The 25,051-nt window shown below is 35.1% G+C and overlaps 3 protein-coding genes across 3 annotated transcripts; 2 read left to right on the top strand and 1 right to left on the bottom strand.

Moving 5' to 3' along the window:
- Positions 1 to 7,515: 7,515 nt before the first annotated feature.
- On the bottom strand, positions 7,516 to 9,389 carry LOC147569774 (BOI-related E3 ubiquitin-protein ligase 1-like). The gene is made up of 4 exons (XM_086656288.1): positions 8,896 to 9,389; positions 8,691 to 8,806; positions 8,250 to 8,575; positions 7,516 to 8,139 (listed from the first exon to the last, which is right to left on the bottom strand). Exons 1-4 carry the CDS (start codon positions 8,940 to 8,942, stop codon positions 7,603 to 7,605), a joined length of 1,026 nt encoding a protein of 341 aa, XP_086512414.1. The 5' UTR covers positions 8,943 to 9,389; the 3' UTR covers positions 7,516 to 7,602.
- Positions 9,390 to 16,002: 6,613 nt separating this feature from the next.
- Positions 16,003 to 18,833, top strand: LOC147569775 (cell division cycle 20.2, cofactor of APC complex-like). Its single transcript, XM_086672330.1, has 7 exons — positions 16,003 to 16,120; positions 16,254 to 16,367; positions 16,495 to 16,683; positions 17,191 to 17,460; positions 17,711 to 17,813; positions 17,902 to 18,371; positions 18,501 to 18,833. The coding sequence occupies exons 1-7, from the start codon at positions 16,097 to 16,099 to the stop codon at positions 18,636 to 18,638; spliced, it is 1,308 nt and encodes a 435-aa protein (XP_086528456.1). The 5' UTR covers positions 16,003 to 16,096; the 3' UTR covers positions 18,639 to 18,833.
- A 2,759-nt stretch (positions 18,834 to 21,592) lies between these two features.
- On the top strand, positions 21,593 to 24,803 carry LOC147569776 (GroES-like family protein). Its single transcript, XM_086656289.1, has 7 exons — positions 21,593 to 22,088; positions 22,169 to 22,227; positions 22,336 to 22,386; positions 23,370 to 23,435; positions 23,536 to 23,583; positions 24,022 to 24,051; positions 24,584 to 24,803. The coding sequence occupies exons 1-7, from the start codon at positions 22,004 to 22,006 to the stop codon at positions 24,650 to 24,652; spliced, it is 408 nt and encodes a 135-aa protein (XP_086512415.1). The 5' UTR covers positions 21,593 to 22,003; the 3' UTR covers positions 24,653 to 24,803.
- The last annotated feature ends 248 nt before the right edge of the window (positions 24,804 to 25,051 follow it).

The raw sequence follows: 25,051 nt of genomic DNA on the forward strand, positions 1-25,051 counted from the left end.
GTCAAAAATTGGTTAGTTTTGTTTAACAATTTTATTTTGGGGAAAGCAAAATAGTTTCTCCACCTCACCTCTCTCTATCTCCACCTCATCTTCTCTCTCCCCACCACTCTCTCTCTCTTCTCTGACAGGTTCCCTTCGCCGGAGTTTCTAGAGAGAGAGAGAGTGAATTTTTTTTTTTTATGGTCGCCGGCCGGAAAATTTTCCAGTTGGGGACCTATGAGAGAAGACAGAGAGGTGAGGTAGAGAGATAGAGAAGTGAGGTGGGGAGAGAGAGGTGAGGTGGAGGGAGAGTGAGGTGAGGTGGAGGGTTTTTTTTTTATTTCCCCTTAAAATTTATTTTCTCGGAAAATTTCAAAAATTCTACATATTTCCTTTAAAATTTCAAACCCCGGAAAATATTTAACTTTCCCCAAAGCGCTGACCATTACATTAAAATGATCACTGTATGTACCTCTACAGAACACAAATGCACCTCTACAGACCTACTCGCAGTCAGAGAATGAATATATAGTTAGATAATCTCAGATCGGGTGAAGTGTCGGACAAATCCTTTAAAACTAGCATTATTCATTCATTAGTGGCTTTCACATCACTTGTTTTTAGGCCATAATATAAGTTTCTACATGAAAATAATTACTTTGAGCCATTTACCGTATGAAATAAGATTTTATTTTATTTTGTTGAAAAAAAAAATTATTACATTGAATAACTAGTGTAGGTAATAACATCACTCACATTAGTTGTGTTTTTCTCATCTTACTTCGAGTTTATACTATGTTTCTTTGATTCTCCATACCATGTCAAAATCATCATTTATTAAAAACAGACAATTAATCCATGAAAAGCGGAATTATTCCGCAACAGATTGTCTTATATTTTGTTGTACTCGATGTCGGAATCAGTACCTAGCTCAAAAGCAGCTGGACCGGTTTTTCCTTAATTTGATGTAGCTATATTCATCAGAATCTCGAGCAAGACATCTCGTTGGATTCATCTCGTCGAGCTCTTGAATTTAGACTTCAATTTTGTTCACGTCTGATTCCGTATGAGTGAGTTATTACCAAATTAGTTGGTATGTGTACCGTACCATTAACTCTAAACTGGGGTTTAGAGTTAGTACCACATTTATGATGGAGGAAATGTTTTATTTCCTTATATAGAATCTTCCATATATTTATGGTATATTGGTTGAAATGGAAAGGTGTTTCGCGTGGTTTGCGTGTGCAAACCACGCACGCGCGGTGTGGGCGTTTTAGAGGTGCTCGCACTTTGCATCGTCGCGAGGCTCAATTGAGCCTTTGATTTTACGGTCATAGATTTGATATGACGGTCAGGATGATTGGCACCCTTAAGATAGATCTGTTGATGATCTAACGGTGGCCGTTCAAGGCGCGAGATCTTGATAGATCCGTCGAGATCTGACGGTCAAAATGGCACTCGAAAACCAACAGTCAAATATGACTGTTGGGAAGCATTCATTCGTCTATAGGCACCTGACTGAAGTGTCACCAATACTTCTATAAATACCAAACAGAATCCAGCAAACAAAACACGAAAATTTTAGCATTCAAAGTTAAGAGCATTTAGAGTTTAAGTAGTCACTTGCATCTGGTTCTTACTGCTTGTTTGAAGTTCGCACGCTTTCAGAAATACGAAGTACTCTTAGTCGTCATCCTGACAGGTATAGTCGTTGTATCCTGGGAGAGAAACATCTGACTGTTTTGAGTACTAATACCAGAGTGTTCACTGTCTTAAGGACAGAGACATCTCGACTCGGCTTTCTCTCTCTGACCTTCTAATCAATTACTGTTTTAAAATTATATTAGTTTTTTTTTAATTTGTTGCAAAAAACAGTAAAAATTTTAGACTTAAAGTTATCTCTGAATGTATTTCAGAAAGACACTCTAAAGTGTATCCCTGTTCTTTATTAAAACAGGAAGACCAGATTCTTTGTTTTTTCATAATACTGGAGGAAAAACACTCGATGTACCGTTCCAATTTTATTTCTCTTTAATTAAATTTCCAAGTATTTTTCTGTGTTGACATCTTAGAATACATGCATTAGACCGTCTAAATAGAGTAACAGACGAAATATAAGCTAATAATGGATCTAGTTAAGTTTGACAAAAACTTAGTTTGAATAGGACTCTATTTTTCGGTTGTTTACTTCCCTTCACTTTTGTAGTGGGATTTGAGCTCGAACACACATTACCACTATTATCACCTTTGTCTTTCTTCATTTCAACATGTTTTTTTCTCCAATAAATAGATTGTTGAGATCAGGTTCTCTTCGATATGAAGGAAGAGAAATGCAGCTTAACTTGAAATATCAATACTACTGAGATCAAATAACGAATATTTCTCTAGAAGAAACGAATGAAAACCTAGTAATAAAAACAGAGAAGAAGAATAAGAAAAAGAGAGATAGTGATGAAGAGAGAGAAATAGAACATGATATGAAAACATAAAAGGGGAAGACGCCACGAGAGTATGAGAAATGACAAAACTGGAAAAACGATGGGAAGATCTAATTGTGCCTTACATTATTAGTGTAGGAGTCTCATTTACACATGAATCCCTCTAGATTTTGTCTCGGGCAGACCCCTACAGTAGTAATGCGGTTCTCCGAAGATAAAGTAATTGAAATAGGCGGAAAGAAGTTTTGTTTGCACAAAAGAATAATATACCGTATAAACATTTTTTTTTTGTTTTTTCTCTAATTACTTCAGTATTTTCAATATTATCATGGTAAAGAAAAATAGAAAAAGAATTGTGAAGGTGGTAATAAATGATCCCCAACAAGTTCTAGTTTTTCATTTTAAAACACAATAAACCGGTACAACTAACTAATGAATAAAGTTGAACTTTGACTAGATAAAAGTGAAAATAAATTAGAAAGTGATTTGACTAGACCAAAGTGAAACGAAAAAAAAATGATCACTAACAAGTTTTAGGTTTTTACTTAAAAAATAATTAAACAGGTACAATTGTACAACTAGCAAATGAAGTTGAACTTTGACTAATAAAAAGTAACATGAATTATGAATTTATTAAGTGACTTGACTAGATAAAAGTTAAATGAATTCAAAAGAGATTTTGCATTTGACCAGCGCCCCAAATGGATAAACATTTTTCTTCCTACATTTCTGTTCGGGTACATATTCTCGTTAGGACTTGACCGGAATAACAACCGAGTATAGAAATAAATGTAACATAAAACATTCATTAAAACTATTACAAAAATCATGTAGCAAATAAAAAACTTTCAAAATAATATAAAATAACCATCGTAATAGTTATCAGTACCGAAAACTAAAAATTTCAAATACGGTTGTAAATTATATCTGGAATAACCTTGTGTGACATTCTTAGGAGAATTAAATTATGGGGCACTCCAATTGATAGCTCTCCAATTTTCCCTGTAAATTATTGTTTATGTGAAACTGAGCACCTAGAGCTTGTCTAGAGTCTCTACTAAAAATGTTATGTCAAGTAAGAAATTATTGGTGCCTTTCACTCAACTCATCTTCCATAGTTGAGTGAATAGTTAGATAATCTTATGGGGCCGGTAATTATAAGGCCCAAAATGGGGAAGTTAAAGAGAATCAGGCCCAATACTAAATAATAATGAGGAAAAAACCCAGTAGGTAAAAATACAATTTTACCCTCCAAAATGAAATTTTCCGTCCAAATGGCCAAACAACGTCAAAAAACAATTTTGAACATTTCTGAACAATTCTTGGTTTGTCCTCGACAAGTTTGTAAATTTCTGAACAAATCTTAGTTTGTCTCAACAATTTGTAAATTTTTGAACAAATTCGTTTTTGCTTAGACATTGTTTTGCCAAAATATTTCGCATTTTTTTCTTTTGCATTTTACATAGACAAACTAACACAAACATTTTGGCTACAACATTTTTCGATTTGTCTTGTGAAAAAAATAAATGGTTTCCGCATTTTTTGTTTTGCTTTCGACATAAATATAAAGACTAAAGCATTTTTTATTTGTCCTTTACAAAAATTAAAATGTTATGCATATTATCCTTTGTATTTAACAAATCCGTTAACGAACAAATAATATTTTGACTAATACATTATATATGTTGTTAAGAACATAATTATATATGACGCCAACATTTTATAATAAGTCGGGACATTATTATAGATATTGTCAACATTTTATAGCAACACAATGATATATGTTGTCAACATGTAAGGGTAAAAATGGAATTATGAAAAAATATGTTGTCTTGTTAACAACATAATTACATATGTTGTGAACATTTTGAAAAATGTTCAAAAAATAGGTTTTTTTAACATTATTATTTTTGAGTGGGTTTTTTTCTTATTTGGGTCTAGATTTTTGGGTTTTTCACTCATTTTTTCTAATCTTATGTCCCATTTTGCAACCTAGCATAGTTCATTTATTGGTGCCTTTCACATAACTTGTTTTTGGGGCAGAAAAACCCTACTTTTGTACCATTTACTATATCAAGTAAGAGATTATTACTTATTACAGTAAGCAATGCAGGTAATATTACTTACTCACATTAGTTGTGTTTTTTTCGTTTTGCTCCCCCTAGACTAGTTTAATGATACTGTAGCTCACTTTAAAAGTGACATTTATTAAAAAGTAGGTTTTTTTTTTTTTTCGTCTCTAAAAAGAATCATCCCACAACAAATAATGTCATGCTCAGTACCTACTCCATATATATTTTGTTTTGCCATTTAGAATTCAGTCGTCTTGATAGTATGTGCGGCCATCATCTCTGCCTAATTATGTAGCCCACTAAAAATTTAGAAAAAAAGAACATTATAAAAAATTTCTCTTTAAATTTCAGCCGGCCACATACATTAATCAGAAATCGCACGGATAATGGCCGGCCATAAGCTCACCTCTTTACAATAAATGCGTTCGGCGCGTCTTTACGAGAAGAAGTCTAGGTACAGTATTTGAAGTGAGAAAGAGAGCTTTTTCAAAAAAAAAAAAAGAGCTTTTTCAAAATTTGTTGAAGGGCTGAATTTTTCCATGAGTAGTTTGGAAAAAGATTCTTTCTCTTACTAAAAACATGTCAAGTTCTAATATGGTAAATCGTGAGATGTGGATGTAAATTTTTCAGAAATATTAGGTAGGCAAAAGTAGCAAATATTTGACTAGTTTCTTTCTCACACTGAAAACTTGTTAGACTGGTCAAAATATTTGCTTTAACTTTTGTCAATACAAGAACCCTATTTTTGTTGATATCCCTTTAATCTTTCTTTACCCAAACACAATTTGTTGTGTTTGAAATTTGACTCTTAAAAGTTAGTAATAAATCATGACTTAACAAGGAAGTAGCTAAAATAACCAAAGTAAAATATAAAGCCAAAAATGACAGCTAACTATCCCAAATAAATAGTCCCACAAATATGTAAATCCCATTAAATAAGAAATTCTAACAGAGAGTAGACTAACCAATAATTGGCCTTCAACACCCCTAGACTTGGACTATTGGACAGTAAATATTGTATAACAGGAATTGCTATTGGGGGTTTCCGTTCTGTCTCACTCGAATTATTTCGATATGAAATATGTAAGGCTCTTCCGAGCGATTGTGTTCTTAATGGTTCAAAATTCTGTCATTTTTTTTCTCCCTTGAATTTTCTATTTTTCGGTAAAATCCCTAAAGAAAACATCTTCTAATCTTTTCTCATTTTATGATTTTATCCATTCTCTCGAAACGGTTAGATCATCTAATCGTTTTTATTTGCTCTTTCAATCTCTTAGTTCTTCTTCAAAAACGAGGTGAAAAAATTGGTCAAAACTAGATGTCACCTATAGACACCTGGAATCCAAGCTTATCGAGCAAGTGAATGGACTAAGGGGTGCCTATAGCAGAACTTGGCATTTCTTAGAATTTTTCTCATGGGCCGACTAAATTATTATTTTATTTTTTACCGAATTTAGCCCATTGGTTGCTGGACAGTGTAATTGGCCTCTATCTATTTTATTGAGTTAGGATTGTATGAACACTGGACTTCACGACTAAAATTCGGAAGACAAAGCTTACATAAGGAGTAAAGCAAATAAAGGCATTATAGCATCTCTTATTTGGGGGTGAAGATGATGTATCTCGAGACAAAAGTTATATAAGAAATAGACAAATGAAGACATTAGAGCATCTTTCGTGAATGACTCAAACTCAGGATATTTTGAGTTTTTCTAACATAGAACTCAACTTGGGGGTGAAAATGATGTCTCTGAAGACAAAATTTATATAAGAAATATACAAATAAAGACATTAGAGCATCTCTAATGCATGACTCAAACTCACTTGGGATATTTTCAGTTTTTCTAACCCAAAACTTAATTTTGGGTGAAGATGATGTGTATGAAGACAAAGGTTACATAAGAAATATACAAATAAAGACATTAGAGCATCTCTAATGCATGACTCAAACTGAAAAATTTATAAATGTTACTTAAGATATTCTCAGTTTTTCTAACACAAAATTCAAACTTGTAAATGTCAATATTCTCAGTTTTTCTAACACAAAATTCAAACTTATAAATGTCAATATTCTCAGTTTCTCTGACACAAAATTCAATTTAGGGTGATGATGTGTCATACTTTAATTCTAAGATGTCTCAAAAAGAAAGTTCAAATTGTCTGCTCAATAATAAACCATAATGGAACAAATCAACAAAGTTATCCATTTGGAAAGTGACATAAGTAATTTAAATTTTTCAAAGTATTACACTAGAGACGCCTTCCGAATTAAGGATTTTCAATAATGTCATCTACCGTAGAAAACTTGACATATAGGACAATCAAATTTTTTGAACTTGGTATTGAAACAGTTCTTAGTCTTGTGTCTGTCAACTTAGAGCATCTCCAATGCAACACTCAACAAAAACTCAATTAATCTAATGTGTCAAGTATGAGTTGAGTTTCTCTTTCCTAGGTTGCACTATTGAGATACTCAATTTAAAATTCATCTCCAATGCAACACTAAAAAAAAACTCAACTTTTACTTTAGATTTACTTTTGGTTCTTATTTTAATATATAAAATGTTGATGTGGACCAATTGAGATACAACAATAAATGTTGAGATACTCAAAAGAAAACTCAACAATTGAGTTTTCTTTTGAGTATCTCAATATTTATTGTTGCCACATCATATTGAGACTCTAGTTGAGTGTTGCATTGGAGAGTGTTTTTTGTCAAAAACTCAAGTGGTCCTATGTGTCAAATTGAGTTTTGTAAGTTGAGTGTTGCATTGGAGATGCTCTTAGTTTTCCTAATAAGACAAAAATAACGTCATCTTCGTTATCTTAATACTACGTTTTCTACTCTGATGCTATGCCCAGTCAATATCTCAGGCGAACCCTGAGAGCATACATTGTGCACGCCCGATGGTTTTCATTTTTATTTTCAATATATGAATGTGACCAAATTGATTCTTCCAAATCTGACTCGTGTAATGTGTATCAATTTTAATATCCTAATTTCTTTAAAAAACAGGAACAACTAGTGAAATAATTTGTATCTTTTCACACTCATTTTTATATTTGGATCTAGTAATGGGCCAAGTAGACAAGTTTGTTGAACCTTTCAAGAGTCAAGATAAGAAGACTTCAACACTAGCATTTCTAAAAGAGAGACAAAGAGGACACGCATTGACAACCGTGTCGCATTCCGTACATACACACAAATGCCGACACGGCAAAATCACAACCGATGCGATTCTCTTCCGACATGCTTTACAACTCGGTCCTGCCACCACTGACCGTGTCGACACGGTCAATGGTACGACTCGTTCAGGGTCAACGTAAGCTGATTCTGCATCTTCAGCTTCACCCATGGCCGATCCTCCTTCATCTCTCTTATCCTGCGCACACCCGTTCATTATAGCATTCTGTAATTCGACTTGTAAAATTTCTGCAATTTCTCTTTGAGATTTTGCCTTGGATTGCCAAACGTGCGCCTCTAGTCTAAGTTGCGCTGTTCTTGCTTCAAGTTCAGAATTCTTACGAGTAGCTCTTTCTAAATCAATCTCTTTCTCTCTCAATCTTTTCAATCCTGATTCTTTCATTCCCTCTACCATTGCTATGATATTTCCTCTTTCTTCTGCTAACATGCGCCTCAATTGATCTCCCTGTACCATACAAAATCCACCATTAATGGCAATCTTTAGAAATCCCATTGACTGAATGAATTAATGAAGAAAATATGAGATACCCATTAAAGAATAGATGAAATTAGTACCTGGGTTTGAAGGTATTGATCAATTTCATTTCCATCTTGCTTCATTTGGGCAGAAAGATCATCTGATAAAATAGATTGAAGAATTGAAGAAGGATGATTAAGAGCAATACCCTTCTGTTGTTGTTGTTGATTATTCTGAATTTGTTGTTGATCTTGAGACGCTAATTGAAGTCCAGTCGAAACCATATTGAGATGTTGATTATTATGAACTTGGGGAAGATTTAAAAGTGTTGGTCGATGAAGAGGTTGAGAAAACATGTTGATTGATGAACCAGCAGTATTAAGAACTTCTTCTCTTCCTCTTTTGCGTGGATTATTAGAACCAACTATTAATAACAAAATCATGAAAAAATAAGATATCACATTTTAGGAAAATACCCATCTTGTTCAAAGATGCCAAAAAAGGATTACAAATAAAAAAGAAAGAAAATCAGGTCTTACCACCATTAATATTGTTGTTGAATAACATATGAGATTGATTAAGAAATTCCCCTGTTTGTTGCTGTTCAAATGAATAATCGTTTTCAAATGAGTTCCTCTTTTGATCTTGCATGTTTCTGCAACCACAAAAACAATTCAGAAATTGATAAAAGGGTAATAACCAGAGAAATCTAGAGAGAGAGAGAGAGTGGGAGAGATTGAAAACCTGTTTAAGAGGAAAACATTAGATGGGAATTGAGCTTGAACTGCCATTGGAAATATATCAAGAGGACTTGGGTAAAGAAAAGAAGGTAGTGAGTATTATATAGAGAGAGAAAGAGAGAGAGATGGGTAAAGAAAAGGTGGTGGTGGTGGCAGTAGAGAAGGACAGAGAGAGGACAGGTAAACGAGGAGGGTATGAATGGAGCCCAAAGTTGTTACAGATTATTAATTTCTCGTGCATAAATCAGACTCTTGCTTTAATAACTCTCTCTCTGTATCTCTCTATGTATAAGAAGAGGAGGAGTAGAAAAGAAAACCCAATGGAAAACTGTGAAAGAGAGAATTAATGAATGAATATAAATCTGTTGAGATTCTGGACAGGCTCTCTGTTTCTTTCTCTTCTTTGTTTTCACAAACAAAATGATTTCAACTTATTTATTGCTTTCTCTTTTTCTTGTACTATAAGAGTTTTTCTCATATTTGGGAGTAGTTTGGTTTGATTGATTTACTTCTATTGCCTCATAAATACAGGACCCACCCACTGAGTTAGAGATAATAGAGGAGAAATGGGGGTGATGGATGAATCAGCCAAAGAGACACCCTTATGCCCTTATTTTTCTCCACCTCTTCTACTTCTATAACCCCCAACTTTTGTTTTCTTAAAGATAGATCAAATTATGTCACATGACCTATCTTGGAGGGTTTATCAAAACACTTATCTTGGAGGTTGGAAGTCACATTCCAAACAAATCTTGGATAATGAGTACGAGTCACAGAGTTAGTGTGGTAGATTAACATTTTTTTTTGAATTCGACTAAAGATAGATGTGATATAAAATTTATTTTTTCAGTTCCACTAAAATGATAGATGTGAATATAAATTTTATCCTCACTAGTACAAGAGAATTTGATCGCGTGTTCCAAATAAAAGTGTCCGTTCCACTGGAAATATAAACACTCCCTAAAAAGATGTTCTTGAAACTAATAACGTAATCAAAGACATTTGGACATGTAAAATAGACATTACTGTATGGTTGAAGGGAAGTCCCCCTCATTGTGTCTCTAGAATCTATTGACTATGATGGAAATTCAACTATTTTCATGAAATAATAAATCCACCGAACCATCTTAATGAAAAATAGGATGGAATCACATGAAAAGTAAGGTGGGAAATATGATCATTCTTCTTGACATGTATCATTCAAAACAGTGATTCCTTGAGGTACATGATGGGCTCACTAAGTATAAAAGTAGTAAACAATAATTTAACTAATATTGTTTGGGAGTGGATCAATCACTAACTTCTTCTGTCTTTTTATCTCTTACACAAACATGGAATCTAACACCCATCAAGAAACTTCAAATAAAAGTAAGTTATGGAGATCTAACTAGACATTGAAAGAGAGAGAAAGTATTTTGATATTTTTCTTTCAGCATTGTAAGGCATCTAAGCTATGTGCATGATGGGTTAGGTTGGGTCAATTCTTCTCTTTCTAGATCTCTAACATCTCTATTAAGAAAGTCTTTCACTTACATATCATAATGTCATGTTACAACCCCCAAAGCAATATATATATATATATATATATATGTGTGTGTGTGTGTGTGATATATGTCAGTATTTTTTCCTTAGCCTCCACGTTCCTCTGCGTATCTTATATGATATAAATTTCTTCGTGATGCTATTATCATGCTCCAGTTAGAATGTTATTTAGTAAGACCAATCTGAAATCGATGTAATAACATTAAGAGGTCATAAGAGCAGATGTTTTGGTTGCTTTAGACATGTGTTATATTTTGATCAGAGACATCCTTTACCCAAATGTGAAAACCAAAATAAAAGATAAAATAATATTTTCTTTGGCCATAATTATCAACTTTCTTAATCTTTTAACCTAACTCTTTCTTTTTTACATTTTTAACCTAGCTTGAGTGATATCTCATCGAAAAAAAACTTAGCTTGAGTGGTAATATTTATTCAAATGGGTAGTTCTCCTTTTCTTTTTGTGTGTAAAGTAATCTAAACCCATTTCATGAATGTCATGATCACATGTACTACAATATCAAATGCCTTTGTTTTATAGTCCCATTGAAGTGTCAACAATCCATGTTCCTTCATCAGAGGGGCCTTGCTTTCTTGCCCTTCTCTCTCTCTTTCTCAATGTCTGTTTCTCTCTCTAGATCTCAATATATCTATTTCTTATTTAAGTATAAGTGGGAAGTTTAGTTGGACTAGTGATTAGTGGTGCATGGTCACACCATGAAAACACCGACTAAATCCAATCCCCATCTTCACTACTATTCCAACTTCCACCCAATAAAAGGAGAAAATTGAAATAGTGCAGATTGATGTGGAATATTATTGAAATATTGTGAACATTATTATCAACAACAAGTCATAGATACATCACAAGGATTTAATTTTAGTCACCTATCTTGCCTCATAATTGGTATTAGAATTTAACAAATTTGGATGCTCTCGTGCTATATAAAGTGGGTTTTTACTTGAATTTTGAGTTGACTCTGAGTAAGTTTTCTCAATATGCATATATTTTTATCCGGTTTGAATAATGTATTTGATTTAGTGAATGACTATTTAGTCTGATGTAGATTGATGTATTAAATTTGAAAACTGTATATATCTGAACTATGAGTACATTTCTGAAATAAATAAACAAAATTTAAGAACATAGTTTTTTGGTGTAAAGGGACACGATAAACCTAAGAAAAAGAAGAGAAAAAGGAACCAACATTTAAGGAAATTTTAAAATATAATATAAATATATTATAAGCTAGACTCTACAAATCAAGTATAAAGTCTTCCTCTTATTTAAGATTTGTTAAATGTATTTGTGTTTATCTTTACTTAGCTTTAGTTACACCTTCCTCAATGGATTTGTTCGATCAAGCCAAAAGAAAGTGACGGAGTACCAAGATTTGTTCCTTGTGAAGTCCACTTTGAACAATATTTGTATTTATCTTAACTCAGCTTAGACTCTTTGGTTTATCATTTATCAAGTACCTGCACCAAATTAATTATTAAGCTCTCTTTTGCGCATGTTAATTGATAATTTTGTAATTTTGTTGCCGACTGTGTTGGCAAAGTGTGCCACGGCTAATGGTTGCATGTGTTAGGAACCTTGAGATCTCGAATACCCAACACATTCACCCAAATTCGATTAGGTCTAAAGACGCTTGAATTAAACATGGGGCCGACCCCCATAAATAGTGGGTCGGGTTCAGCTAAGATCTTTCAGTCAACAGTCTTCAAGCTTGTGGGCCTACAATGGCCGGCCTGACATACTACTCACTAACGCACCGAAGGAAACAGGCTAGTCTAACCTACTGGTCTAGCAAGCTTATGAACCCGGACGAACATGGTTGCAAGGAATATCGTCTTATGCCTCCACGAGCATTTCATTAGGGTGCATATACAAATAGTAGATATTAATTTGGAGTATTTTGATATTTTAATTCGAAAATTTCCACCTCTCCTATTAAGTATTAACCCTTGATATTTGAAAGCTTTTGTATGTATTAGAGTCCATCAGACCTTACTCGTCAATTCAAAAAGACATACTCCGATGTTCCATACGAGGCCTACACGGTTTAAAGGTGTGGAATTGAGCGCTATTAGAGAAGTGTATTCTAGATCATTTTCCTCAGTGAGAAAAATATTGAACCTTGGAGTATATTAACACATGGAGGACTTTTTCAGAAAGAAAAAGCTAGATATTTTAAGAACAAGTACTTAGTTTAGGTTAGAAAAGAAATTATCACAAAAATTTAGAAGAAGAGACATGCTTCCCTGTCTGAAGTGATTAATGTCTTCCTCATTGTTACTTGGAAATAAATTTAGTTAGTTAAGAAGGGTAGTTATTATATATATATATATATATATATATATATATCTTATCTCTTCCCTTTTCTTATTGTTTTCGGGTGGGGTCTTTACTTAAGAGCAATGGTAGTTTGATGTGCTCGAATCATAACATGTGTGTCTCTCCAATGCGGAGAGCATATTCGAATTCTTCTTCGTGGAGGTTTGCAGACCTTTACAAAAATGTGATACTAATCAAGTTTAAAAAAAAAAAAAATTAAACGACGGTGATAATTAAATATTACTTGTCTCTTAAAATTCTTATAACTAAGATGAATCATTAGGTTATTAGGTCTAATCAAGGACCTAATAAGGTGAAATGTAGAAGCAAACAAAAGCTATATAAATTTAGGGGTTGACAGAGTTGCTTGAATGGAAGATGGTGAAAAACACACCCACCAAGAAAGGCATGTTGGATGGAGGAGAATAAAGGTAAACAAAATAAAAGCACTAAAATTCAAAACATCCACCAAACCAAATTCTCTTGATTTTAAAGGTACTCTTGGAGAAATAGAAAGTTAGGAATTCCTTGTAATAATGGAGTACTATGTACCTTTAAACCCCATTTAAGATTCCAATATAGAGATGTACCCACTAACTAATCCATAAAAAAGATTGTGACTTTCATAAATCCAAGATAACTTCATATTGGACTAGAGACTACAGAGTATATGAATTCCCTCAAAATAAGACTCAAGAGGTGCTAGATATATTTTTATTTAATGACATATAACATGTTAGCACAACCTAAACGTATGATAGTTGAGCCCGGACTCGGTAAATCATGGGTTGACGAAGAATGAAAAAAAGATGTTAGAGAAAGCATGATCTCAGACAGATATTCCATATTGACATTACACGAAGATCGTGACTTGGTAGGCAAGGAAAAATATTGACATTTTTTTGTGCTTCTAGCTATGGCCTATGTGTATAGGTCATTCAACTTCATGTATCAAGCTAAGGACTTTTTCCATAGTAACCTGTATCATATAATTGGGGTATTTGTTTCTCTCTGGATCTTTTCGTACTCTAAACTACTAGTATTTTTAAGTATAAAGTCCGAGAAGTTTCAAACGTTAATTTTAAGACCGTTTAATTATTTTGTCACCAAAGTTATCTCTGCCAAGATTTCACATATGATGAAGATCAATAGATAATTTTGTTTTGTTTTGGATGTTCATTCCAATTTGACACAAGGGACTTTAGGCCTAAAATTTAGAGCAACTCCAACCCAAAAAGGGTTTAGGACTAAAATTTGTACATGTGTGGAACATGTGTTTGGGTTTTTTGTAGTTGTGCAAAAAACGTGTCTGATCTTGTTTATGTGCGAAACACGTGTGTAAACTATTTTTAATTTTTTTAAAATTCTATTTTCTTTTAATTCTATTTTTTTAATAGGAAACCAACCCTATTTTGACCGTTGGATGTGCTCCAAAGAGTCCATCGAAGGCAACTTTCATAAGGGGTTCCCCACATGACTGTTGGAACCCCAACGGTCATGTGGGAAAGCCTTCTTTAACAAGAGTCGACTGAAGGCCCCTTGGGACTTATGCCCAAAATTTGAATTGGGCCTCAACCCCATCAAGTTGGAGTTGCTCTTAGAGAGCAACATATTTTCAAGAATAATATTTTTTATTTATTTTATGTCTATCTTGTCCATCTTCTTCACTATACAGCCCGCCAGTTTATGTCGCCTGTGACTACCAGTCTACCACCATCTCTATCTCTCTCCGGACCACAACCCTTCGTCACTAACAAAGGGGTTACCATCTCTACCAATGACAAAGAGTTATGGAATGGAGAGAGAGGGATCGAGGGAGGGAGGGAGAGAGAGCCGGGGTGGTGAGAAAGTGAAGAAGATGTACGAAGAGATAGAAGGGTGTTAACGCAAAAAGAGGTGAGTTTTAAAATGAAAAGCTTCCCATATATTTTCGTTCACATGAAATTTGAAAGTGTATACTCTCTCACCAATTCCAATCCCAATCCCAGAAAAGCTTTAAAAAAAGAGAGATGTGCAGAGAGAATGAGAATTATGATGTGGTAGAGGGAAGAAGAGAGGATGAATTTATTTATTTAGTTGAAGGTCCAGTGAGTAGCAGGCTGATCGTTGTCAATAACCTTTCTGGTAACACTGACCTAGCTCGACGAGTAGGAAATAAAGTAAATATAGAGGAAACTAGTTTTTTTTTTAAATAGCCGTACGAAAAAAAAAAGATCGATTGTCAATAGTAGACTAATAAAGACCGAAACAATATTGTTTGGGGACCTAACTGAAATAGGGACAACATATGACCTAAAATTTCCAATTGGTCATATTTGGTAGCTAAATTGGAATTAAACTTTTGGGTTATTTCCCATATGGCCCCCTACTTTGTGACCAGCTTCCCGCCTGGCCCCTCATTTTACGAAAAATACCCATATGGCCCCCTTCCGTTATAACACCGTCACTCTCTCTCCTCCATCTCTTTTTCTCTCTCTACCATGTCACGCCACATCATCTGTTACGCCACCTCATCACCTTCTCAGGCAAAGGTCGCCGACCGGCCAAATTTCCGGCCGGCGACCTTCAGACTAAAAAAAAAAAAAAAAAATTTCTCTCTCCTCTCTCTCACTAAAATTTTCCTTTTTTTTTTTTTCTTTCCCCTCTCTCTCTCTAGATCTAGAGAGAGAGAGAGAGGATTGATCCGTTCAAGGTCTGTTCGGACCTTGAACAGATCCGTTCAAGACGGATCAATCCTCTCTAAAGAGAGGGGAAAGAAAAATTTAGTGAGAGAGAGAGGAGAGAGAAAAAAAAACTTTTTTTTTTTTTAAAGTTTGAAGGTCGCCGGCCGGCGACCTTTGCCGGAGAAGGTGATGAGGTGGCGTAACAGATGATGTGGCGTGACATGGCAGAGAGAGAAAAAGAGATGGAGGAGAGAGAGTGACGGTGTTATAACGGAAGGGGGCCATATGGGTATTTTTCGTAAAGTGGGGGGCCAGGCGGGAAGCTGGTCACAAAGTAGGGGGCCATATGGAAAATAACCCTAAACTTTTTATAATACAGGTCTTTTCTTTTTAGTACTGATATACTTTTTAACGGGCCGATTTGCGACTTGATAAATTAGCACAACATCCGACGGCTCCAGAAACAATCTAACAGTAACTTTTCAAATTTTGAATTTTGGCGGGAATCTCACTCACCGACTTTCTATTTTGAGAACGGTATAAAAGCAAAACTTCACTCTGAACAAATATAATCTTCTTGATCACTTCTTCTTCAAGTAAAATTAGAAACAACTGAAGAAGTTTGAAACGTGAGTTCCTGACAAAAATAATCATCATCATCAATGTCAAGAACTAATAATATTCCGGTATGTTCTCCTTCAATCTTTCTTTCTGATATGTTTTCTTTGTTATTTAGCTTGATTTTCAAGCTTTGATGGTAATGAAAATTAGGGTTTCCAATTTATCTGATTTTGAAATTTGGCGGGTAATTTTTTACAGGGAGATCGGTTCATACCAAATAGAAGTTTCATGGATATTGATCGTTGCATCGGATTTATGAGTCCAATGAAACCCTCGCTGAAACCCAAATCGTCTGCTTCGTCAAATTTTAGTGTAAGTTACTTTCTAATTCCTCTCTCTCGCTCAGAAAACCCTAATTTTGAATCAAATTTCCTTTTTTTGTTCGTCGATCAGAAAACCCTAATTTTGAAATTGGTACTTGTTTGTTTAATCTAATTAGGAGGCGTATCGGAAAAGAATAGATAATGCTATGAATACAGATTCAGAAGGACGGCCATTCAAGATGTTGGTTTTCAGAGGAGGGAAGAAGGTTTCTGATAGATCAGTGTTTCATCCTATCGACTTCAATGATCAAATATATGAAACTGAGAATATAAAGAACATCAACCCACCCCGTAGTTTGTCCAAGGTAAATTCTGAAACCCTTTTCTTGATTTTCTTCTTTCCATTTTTTCTTTATCTGAAGAAAATTAGGGCAAAAGTGGAGGAATGGTGGGAGACATTTGCTTTCTTGAAATTTGAGGGGAAATTTCCCACTTTTTGATGTTTTTCAGTTCTGGGTAGGTAGAAAATAGTTACATTTAACTTCTTGAAAGTTGATAATACTTCCACTTCTAGAAGTCAAGTTTTCTGAAACTAGGGCACAAAGTAAACTGATTTTGGGTTTTTTTCCAATGATCTGTTATACTCTTTTGTTCACTCTACAAGTCTACAGTATAAATGAGGACCCTTTTTCAATCTTCCATATTTGTTCCTTGTCAAAATCTCTGTTAATTTATATTGTTGGTTATTTGATCTCTTCGATTTGTTTCATAAGTTTAGCTATACCCATTGATCTGTTATTTGTTTCCTCTAGATTTTATCATATCCTTGAAGCTCTAGTTTCTAATTGATTCATACTTTTTGGATGTTTCAGTCAGCTTACCGGGTTTTGGATGCACCGGGAATCAATGATGACTTCAACCTGAATCTGACTGACTGGGGATCAAACAATATGCTTGTTGTTGCCTTGGACTCGGAGCTGTATATGTTGAATGTTAATGATAAAAGCAATGAAATACTAATGGAAGCGGATCATGATTATGATTACCTTACAAGTGTAATCTGGTCCGAGAGCGCTACAAAGGTTGCAGTTGGATTATCCTCTTCACAACTTCAAATTTGGGATGCAGAAACGATGCAAATGGTATTATTCTCTCTCTCACTTCTTCTTTCCCTTTTCATATTTCCGTTTCTCGACTTTTGAGCTTGGTCTTGAATTGTCAAGTATTTAAGTGTGCGGGAACTTTGTATTGTTTCGAGACTATATACAAGCTTAAGTAACTATAGAAGACAATGCAATTTTCGTCCGAAACACTAAATCAAATCTCGATTTCCAGCTTTTGGTCTTGGTTTTTTTGCATATCTAATCTTATTTCTGTTATCTGTTTCGTCAGGTGAGAAGCTTACAAGGACATAATAAAAGGGTGGGATGCCTTGCTTGGAAAGGCCACACACTAACTTCAGGGAGCAAGGATAAATCAATCATTAATCACGATGGTATGTCATTTACCTGCATTTTCTTGTGATTCTTTATAGATGTAAGATGGTTAATAAAGCTGATAACAAAATGACTAATTTTATGCAGTGAGAATGAAGAACAGCATGGCTTCTCGTCTACGAGCACATACTGATGAAGTATGTGGTTTGAAATGGTCAAATAGAGGTAATCAATTAGCAAGTAGTGGAAACGACGGTACCATTTGCATATGGGAAGCTACTAGCATGGGATCATCATCGAGAAGCTTGAAACGGTTGACCGAACATTCTGATGTTGTCAAGGCCATTGCTTGGTGCCCGTATCAATCTGATATCCTGGTCTCTGGCGGTGGTGCTGAAGATTGTTGTATTAAGATTTGGAACTCACAAAATGGGAAGTGCACTAAAAGTATAAACACTGAATCTGCCGTTTCTGGACTAGAGTGGAACGAACATGATAGGGAGATCTTGAGCAGTCATGGCGGCCCAAGCAACCAGCTCTCCCTTTGGAGATACCCTTCCATGTCAAAAATAGCTGATCTAAAGGGCCACGAAGGTGATATTCTCGGCCTTTCCCAGGTAAGAACTTCACAAAAAGTACCAATTTCTTTTGTTTTCTTCATAATTTATGAAGTAATAGAAATGAAATGAAAAAATATATATGCTTACAGGAATACTAACTATTACTTCTTTTATTCGTTAATGCAGAATCCTGATGGGTCCGCTGTGGTATCATCTGGAGCAGACGAGGCTCTTCGGTTCTGGAATGTCTTCGAACCACCAAAGAAGAGGAAGACGACAGATATATACAGCCCGTTATCTCTGACAAAATTTCACATAAGATGAAGATTAGAGTGTGTCAATTTTTTGATCTCTAAGTTTCAGTTTTGGTATTCTTTCGGTTAAAATGTACAAATCAGTATGAAGCATGATATGTTTTCTCTTTATACATGCCATGTAAAGTTCTATTTTCCACCAATTGTATCAGATGTAATAGAAAATCAAAGTGAGATTTATATACAAAATGTTGTTTTTTTCCTACCTCCTTCCATGGTCATTCTGTTTGAGATAAAAATATTCCAAACTTCGGAAAAGAAAAACGACTTGTACAAATCCTGACAGTTTGTCTAGCCAAAGTCCTTTCACATAAAGTATGATTATTTGGCGGTCCGGGTGCAAAGCCACCAAACGGTCGCTTTAGAATTTCAACAAAAAAAAAAAAACGGTCGCTTTAGGCCCAACAAAATGAAAGGGTCTCTACTTTTTGAATTTTGTATGCAGGTTCGAAATATTTATGTGCCCCATTTTTTTTTTCCGTTTGAGGCATCCGAAATATTTGGTTTGGCCATCATGAAAGAATTTTACAGCTCAATTAGTACGTGAATCACTTCGATTACGATTAGAGCTGAGAATCGGGACAAGGGGTCGCCCGTGGGCAAAACAAGAGTAGGGTCGGGCGGGTACGGGCAATCAAACATGATGAGCACCAAAATATTCGGCTAGCCCGGAGGCAAAACGTCACTCTTAGTCCGCCATTACCTGCCCATTGCTTCTTCTTGGACGGGCAGGTTGTATCCGAAACGGACAACGGGCATCGGCTAACACCTTAAATCACAGGTACCCGTGACAGGTTCGGGGCGGTGGACTTTTTTCCCACTCTAACTACCATTATGTCAAATTGCCCTGGTAACCAGAATTTGAGCTCCAAACACTGATAAACTTCTAAAACTTTTGGCCGCAATTCTCTCTGACAGACTTTCTATTTTTAGTAGTTAAAGAAGACTTACTACTAAAACAATTTAGAAAGTCAATATCAGATAGCATTTCTTAGCTTTTTCAATTAACTAGTTAGTTACATGATCAGCCGACTAAACACCAATTTAGAAACTTAAATCCTCCTTCTTATAAGTAGGGCAGTCAACTGAATGAATTTCATCAATCTCATTTCGAAAAACAAGAAGAAACAGAGAAGAAGAATAATTAATGGTGGAGAATAAGATGATGGTTACCTCTCAAGTTTGGAATGTGAAACACATTCTCTGCAATTCCAACTCGGAATTCGATATGTTGAAAGCTCTTCGGTCCCTTCAATTCATTCGCATCCCAGCCCACACTATTCGAGTATGCACATATATACCTTATTCTCCCTCTTTTATTATCAAGTTATTATCTTATTAGATCATCAATAGTTTATTTAAAAATCAGGTTATCATGTTGTTTATGTTGTTGTTTAAAAGTCAAGAGTTAGAATAGGTTCACTATTATTGGGTTTATGGGTTGTTAGGGACTAAGAGTACTTTTGACTTAAACCCTTCTGTTTTTACATTACCAATTACTGATTTTGGTATAATATTTTTACAGACTACTAATATTGGAAGTGTTGTTACTCAAATCAAGTCAAATTCCGAGTCCATGCAAATCCGTCAACTTGCCGAAACTCTCTTAACTAAATGGCTAGCAGTGTTATATGAGAGGCCCAAAGAAGAAGATGTTACTAAAATTGCTACTCAGAAAGTAATCAACAAGGGTGAAGATAAATTTGTACAAAAAGATAATGTGTCGAAGTACCACAATAAGATCACCCTTCGTATAAAATGCGAATCTCAGAAACACCAACCACCACAAAATATAGATGCAGAAGCACAAACTACAAAAGCAAAGATGGAGCAGAAAAAGGAAAACTTATTGGTTACCAAGAACAAAAATGATCAAGTTGGAAAAGACGAAGAATTTACATGCCAAGCAAAACTCGAAGGCACCAAGAGAAAATTACATGATGGGTATGAAAGAATAAAGAAAAAGCAAAGAACAATAAAGATAATTGAGCTTAAAGATCTTCCGCAAAGCACAGTTGCTAATCGTTGTCAAGCCAAACCGGAGATCCAAAATGTGCGTCAACGGATAATGAAGGAGGTTCGAATTGCTTGAAGAATTCAAATCATTAGTAGAGATTGGGCATTTGAAGACGTACCTCTTGCATTTGAAAAAGAAGAAGGGCATTGTTGCTGAAAGTCTGTCATTTGATTTTCTTTTTTACGTAGTTAAGATACTTGTGGTGATGTAATTAGATAAGTGGATACAGAACTACGTGATGCTTGATCCCTTATTTTGGGGTACGTAGGCAGCTTCACAGTGCCATGTTCAACGAAACGAAAATGGTAATTTGCCCGAAATAGTAGGACGAATGTAAGTTGGAGTTCGGCGTGGACGGCATGGATTCAACCCCCTTTGGAACCTGACATGAACGACTAGAATTCAACCCAATATTTTTGAAAGATAAAATGACAATTTTTTCGCAAGATAAAAATGGGTTGAATCCAGAATGTCCATTGTCGGACTCCGACTTAGATTTGTCCCACTTTTTCTGGCATCTTATCATTTTTGTTTAGTTGGCCATGCCATTGCGTTGTTCAGCACAAATATGTAAAACAATTTTTTCATTCATTATACAACATGTATATATTACTCAATGTTTTCATCAGTGGGAGGAACAATATCACAAAAATCCACAGAGATCACTCAGATAGAACCCCAAATTGTTGCTGGACCTGGCCTTGCTGGGGACTGGGGTTGTTGCTGCTGGGGAGGCTGAAAGCTTCCTGGCTGTGTGCTATAATGGGCAAATGGCTGAGGGTAGAGAGAGTATTCATCAGTCCCTGTGAAAAGTCAGGAAAGGCTCAAATTGTGGTTTGGCACATCAAAGTGGGTCAGAGAAGATTCATCCTGTGAAGGGTCTCATCAAATCCAACTTGAGTGAACAACCCTTGTGATGCATCATGACCCATGCTAGTTACTCGTGTACAGTGGGACGAACGTAGGTTGGAATTCGGTGTGGACAACCTAAATTCAACCCACTCTAGAACCTGACATGAACAACCCGATTTCAATCCACTATTCAAGAAAGATAAAAGTCGGTAGAATCCGAAATGTCCACCGTCTGGTTCCGACATAGACTTGTCTCACTTTTTCGGACATCTTATCATTTTTGTTTAATTGTACATGCCAAAAAAAAAAAACATAAAAATGTGATAACATGCTCTTTAAACCCTTCAAATGTTCTAACTGAATAGAACCGGAACTAAAAAAAATCTATTCCAGAACCAGAACCAAAAAAAACTCTCGATAAAACTCATTTCTGAGGGTTTTGTTCCTCAACTAAAACAAGCTCCATCAGCTCAAGCTCATTTCTTTTCTCTCTCCCTTATCTATTAATGGCTTCCTCTTTCATCACAATCTCAAAACCTTTCTCTACCCACAAACTAAACCTTCCCCATTTCTCTAACCAGAGACTTCCAGGTTTGTAAATCTTCAACAATCTCTTTCCATGAATTCCATTTTGTGTTTTCTTACATTATTTGTATGTGGGTTTTTAACAGGATTAAGAAGTAACACTTTGAGAATCAATGCCATTAGTAAGAAATGGGAACCCACAAAGGTTATTCATTATTATCCCCTAAATTTATATTTTTGGGTTTTGAATTTCTTACCCTTTAGATTCATAAATTTTCACGGGGGGGGGTTTTCTTTCTTTTGTGATTTTCAGGTTGTCCCACAAAGTGATAGAGTTCTAATTCGTCTTGAGGAATTGCCTCAGGTATCTTTTTCTTTTTATTGAACCCTTTTTGTTCTTAGCTAACCTAGTTTCTGATTACTTGGTTAGCAGTAATAGTTGTCAAGTTCATTTATTTGATTCTTCAAGTTGTTATTGTCCCAACACTATAGCTTCTAGGGTTACAGTAGTCTCTTTACAAAGGTGGAATTTTGGAATCAGTAGTCTCCTTAAAAGTCCTCTCCATAAGTTTTTTCTGTATTTCGAGGAGAAGCTAAAATATTAGCAGGCCGGCCGGGGTGTTCGTTTAAGTTAACTAATGTAACAAGGTCTAGTCTTAGAGGGTAGAAGTTATTTCCTTCTTTTCTGTATAAACTAATGTAGTGAGGGTTTTGTTCAAATGCTTACGGGGTAGGATAGCAGGATGTGAAGTGAGGTACTGGGAGAAGGATAAAAACGTTCTTTAACCTAAGTTATTAAGTGGTTTTTTACCTTGTGTTTGATTATCGCCATAAATTTTTTATCTTCTAAGTTATTAAGTGGTGTTTTACCTTGTGTTTGATTATCGCCATAAATTTTTTATCTTCTAAGTTATTAAGTGGAGTTTTGCTCTTCGCATGATGTTTGACGGGAAACTTTTACCCAATTACATAAATCACTGTAATATGTTGCTCTATTTATATCAAGATGTGTATTGCATTGTATGTGCTATGTGTCTCAAGTAGTACACAACTGAAGAACGTTGGTAGCAATGGATATTCATATCACCGTGCTATTACTTAAAGTAACTCAACTGCTAGGCATATCAATATATCTCACATTGTATATTGAAAGAAAAATGTGGACGAAGGTCTCGAAAAAGACTTGTAGAGACAACTCTTTCATTGACCTTAAGCAGTGGTTACACGTCTCTTTTACCAACGTTTGAAACTTCTAACTAATTAGTTCACCTTAGATCTATTGTGAAGCTTTTTAAAATTTCCTTCTTGTAAATTTGAACTAACTAAAAGTATATTGTGAGGGAACAGAAATCTGCTGGAGGAGTGTTATTGCCCAAATCAGCTGTTAAATTCGAACGCTACCTGATGGGGGAGGTACGCAAACTCTTTATTTACATAGTTTTGCAACAGGAAAAACAGTAGCTTGACTCAAAATCTGTTACTCACTGCTGATAGCACTATACTTGTGTTACAGATTTTATCTGTTGGTGCCGAAGTTGAGGAAGTAGAGAGTGGAAAGAAGGTATGTTTATACTTTATGGATCTCTTTCGGTAATTTCTTTCTAGTGCACCTTTTGCAGTTTTACCTAGAAGGATGATACTTGTATTTGTAATTACTTTTAGATCTAAATATTTGTACTATTAGTTAATGCATTTTGGTAGCTGTTTCTTAATATAGTTACTGCTTTCCTCCAGTGAAAGAATTAAAATAAGACAACTGGGAGTCGATCCCATCTGGTTAAGGAATACTTTTGTACAAAAAGTAGTTCATTGGCATTTGAGAATGAAATTCAGGAAATTCCAACCGAGTCCATTCATTTTGCAAAATTTTGTTCCTTTTGTTTTTTCTTTCTTTATCTTCTTTTAACTTGTAAGCGACGATTCTATGCTTCACGCTCCTTTTTTTGGTTAGCGATCCACCGTTTCATGTTACTAATGGTGGCAATGCATCTTTGTGCAGGTTTTGTTCTCGGATATTAATGCATACGAGGTAAACTTTTGTAGTGTACAATTGTAACTTGTATATTCTGCTCTGAATGGCTCTCATTGTCCACTCTTTCCTCATAACCCGATGATCTTTCGTAAGCTGTATGAAAAATTGTGAAGTTTAGGTTTAGGACATACACGACATACTACTAATAACATCAATAATCAGCAAAATCTCTTTTCTTTGGGGCTCTGGCCTACTTCTATGCCCGAAGTGATACCCAACAAGGTCGAAAGTTATGACCCAGTTATTCCAATAACTTATGCTAAAAAGCCAGTGCATATATATTTACTGAAAAAGAGCACGCTTCTGTCTTGTTAATTGCTTGGAAGCTTTCTTGTTTCCCCAAAGCGCCGGCCAAAAAAATATGCACAGTTGGGTTCCGAAATGGAGAACATTGGCAATACCTTTCTTATGGACTTCATATTAATTAAGACTTAGAAGTTTACCTTTTCTTTGTTGCTTTTAATTCTCTTTCTTTCTTTCTTCCTAAGGTTTGATCCAGTTCTTGACATTTTGTTCACGTTTTGTACAGGTTGACTTAGGAACAAATGCTAAGCACTGCTTTTGTCGAGCAAGCGACTTGTTGGCTGTAGTCGAGTAAAACTAGGATATGTTTTTTCTGGGTTTGCTCTTATTTTTCAGAGAGAGAGAGACATGAGATTTGAAAGGTAGCAATTGAGATATTTGTCCATGAACTTCCTGCAAGTGATCTATTAAGACACTCTTTAATATATATAACCTCTTCGCTCTAATAATGGTTTTTTTTGTTCAGCAATTATTTGCATATGTATTAGGGAGATTAACCTACTTTTACCAACCCAATCCCAATTCTCTTGACTTGGATCGCGTCTTTTGTCAAACCCACCTTAGGAAAAATGAGAAAAAGAACGATTGTTAGCGATGGGGTTTCATATGTTAGTGGCGTACTGCTGAAAGAGGAGAGGGAGAGGTCGAATCAGAGAGAGATAGAGAGAAATCTGGTCAAAGGAAACTAGAGGGA

The sequence above is a fragment of the Eschscholzia californica genome, unplaced genomic scaffold, assembly GCF_041429995.1.
Source record: "Eschscholzia californica isolate CP2 unplaced genomic scaffold, dmEscCali1.0.p SCAF_1, whole genome shotgun sequence".
NCBI lineage: Eukaryota > Viridiplantae > Streptophyta > Magnoliopsida > Ranunculales > Papaveraceae > Eschscholzia > Eschscholzia californica.

Excerpts from the sequence above, each read along its gene's own strand:
- LOC147569774 (XM_086656288.1), bottom strand. The coding sequence starts at position 8,942 with ATGGCAGTTCAAGCTCAATTCCCATCTAATGTTTTCCTCTTAAACAG. Across the intron at positions 8,576-8,690 it reads CAACAACAATATTAATGGTG|TTGGTTCTAATAATCCACGC; the intron begins GTAAGACCTGAT and ends TGTTATTAATAG. Across the intron at positions 8,140-8,249 it reads ATCAATACCTTCAAACCCAG|GGAGATCAATTGAGGCGCAT; the intron begins GTACTAATTTCA and ends TGTATGGTACAG.
- LOC147569775 (XM_086672330.1), top strand. The coding sequence starts at position 16,097 with ATGTCAAGAACTAATAATATTCCG. Across the intron at positions 17,461-17,710 it reads ATGCAGAAACGATGCAAATG|GTGAGAAGCTTACAAGGACA; the intron begins GTATTATTCTCT and ends CTGTTTCGTCAG. Across the intron at positions 18,372-18,500 it reads ATATTCTCGGCCTTTCCCAG|AATCCTGATGGGTCCGCTGT; the intron begins GTAAGAACTTCA and ends TCGTTAATGCAG.
- LOC147569776 (XM_086656289.1), top strand. The coding sequence starts at position 22,004 with ATGGCTTCCTCTTTCATCACAATCTCAAAACCTTTCTCTACCCACAAA. Across the intron at positions 22,228-22,335 it reads AGAAATGGGAACCCACAAAG|GTTGTCCCACAAAGTGATAG; the intron begins GTTATTCATTAT and ends TGTGATTTTCAG. Across the intron at positions 23,436-23,535 it reads AACGCTACCTGATGGGGGAG|ATTTTATCTGTTGGTGCCGA; the intron begins GTACGCAAACTC and ends CTTGTGTTACAG.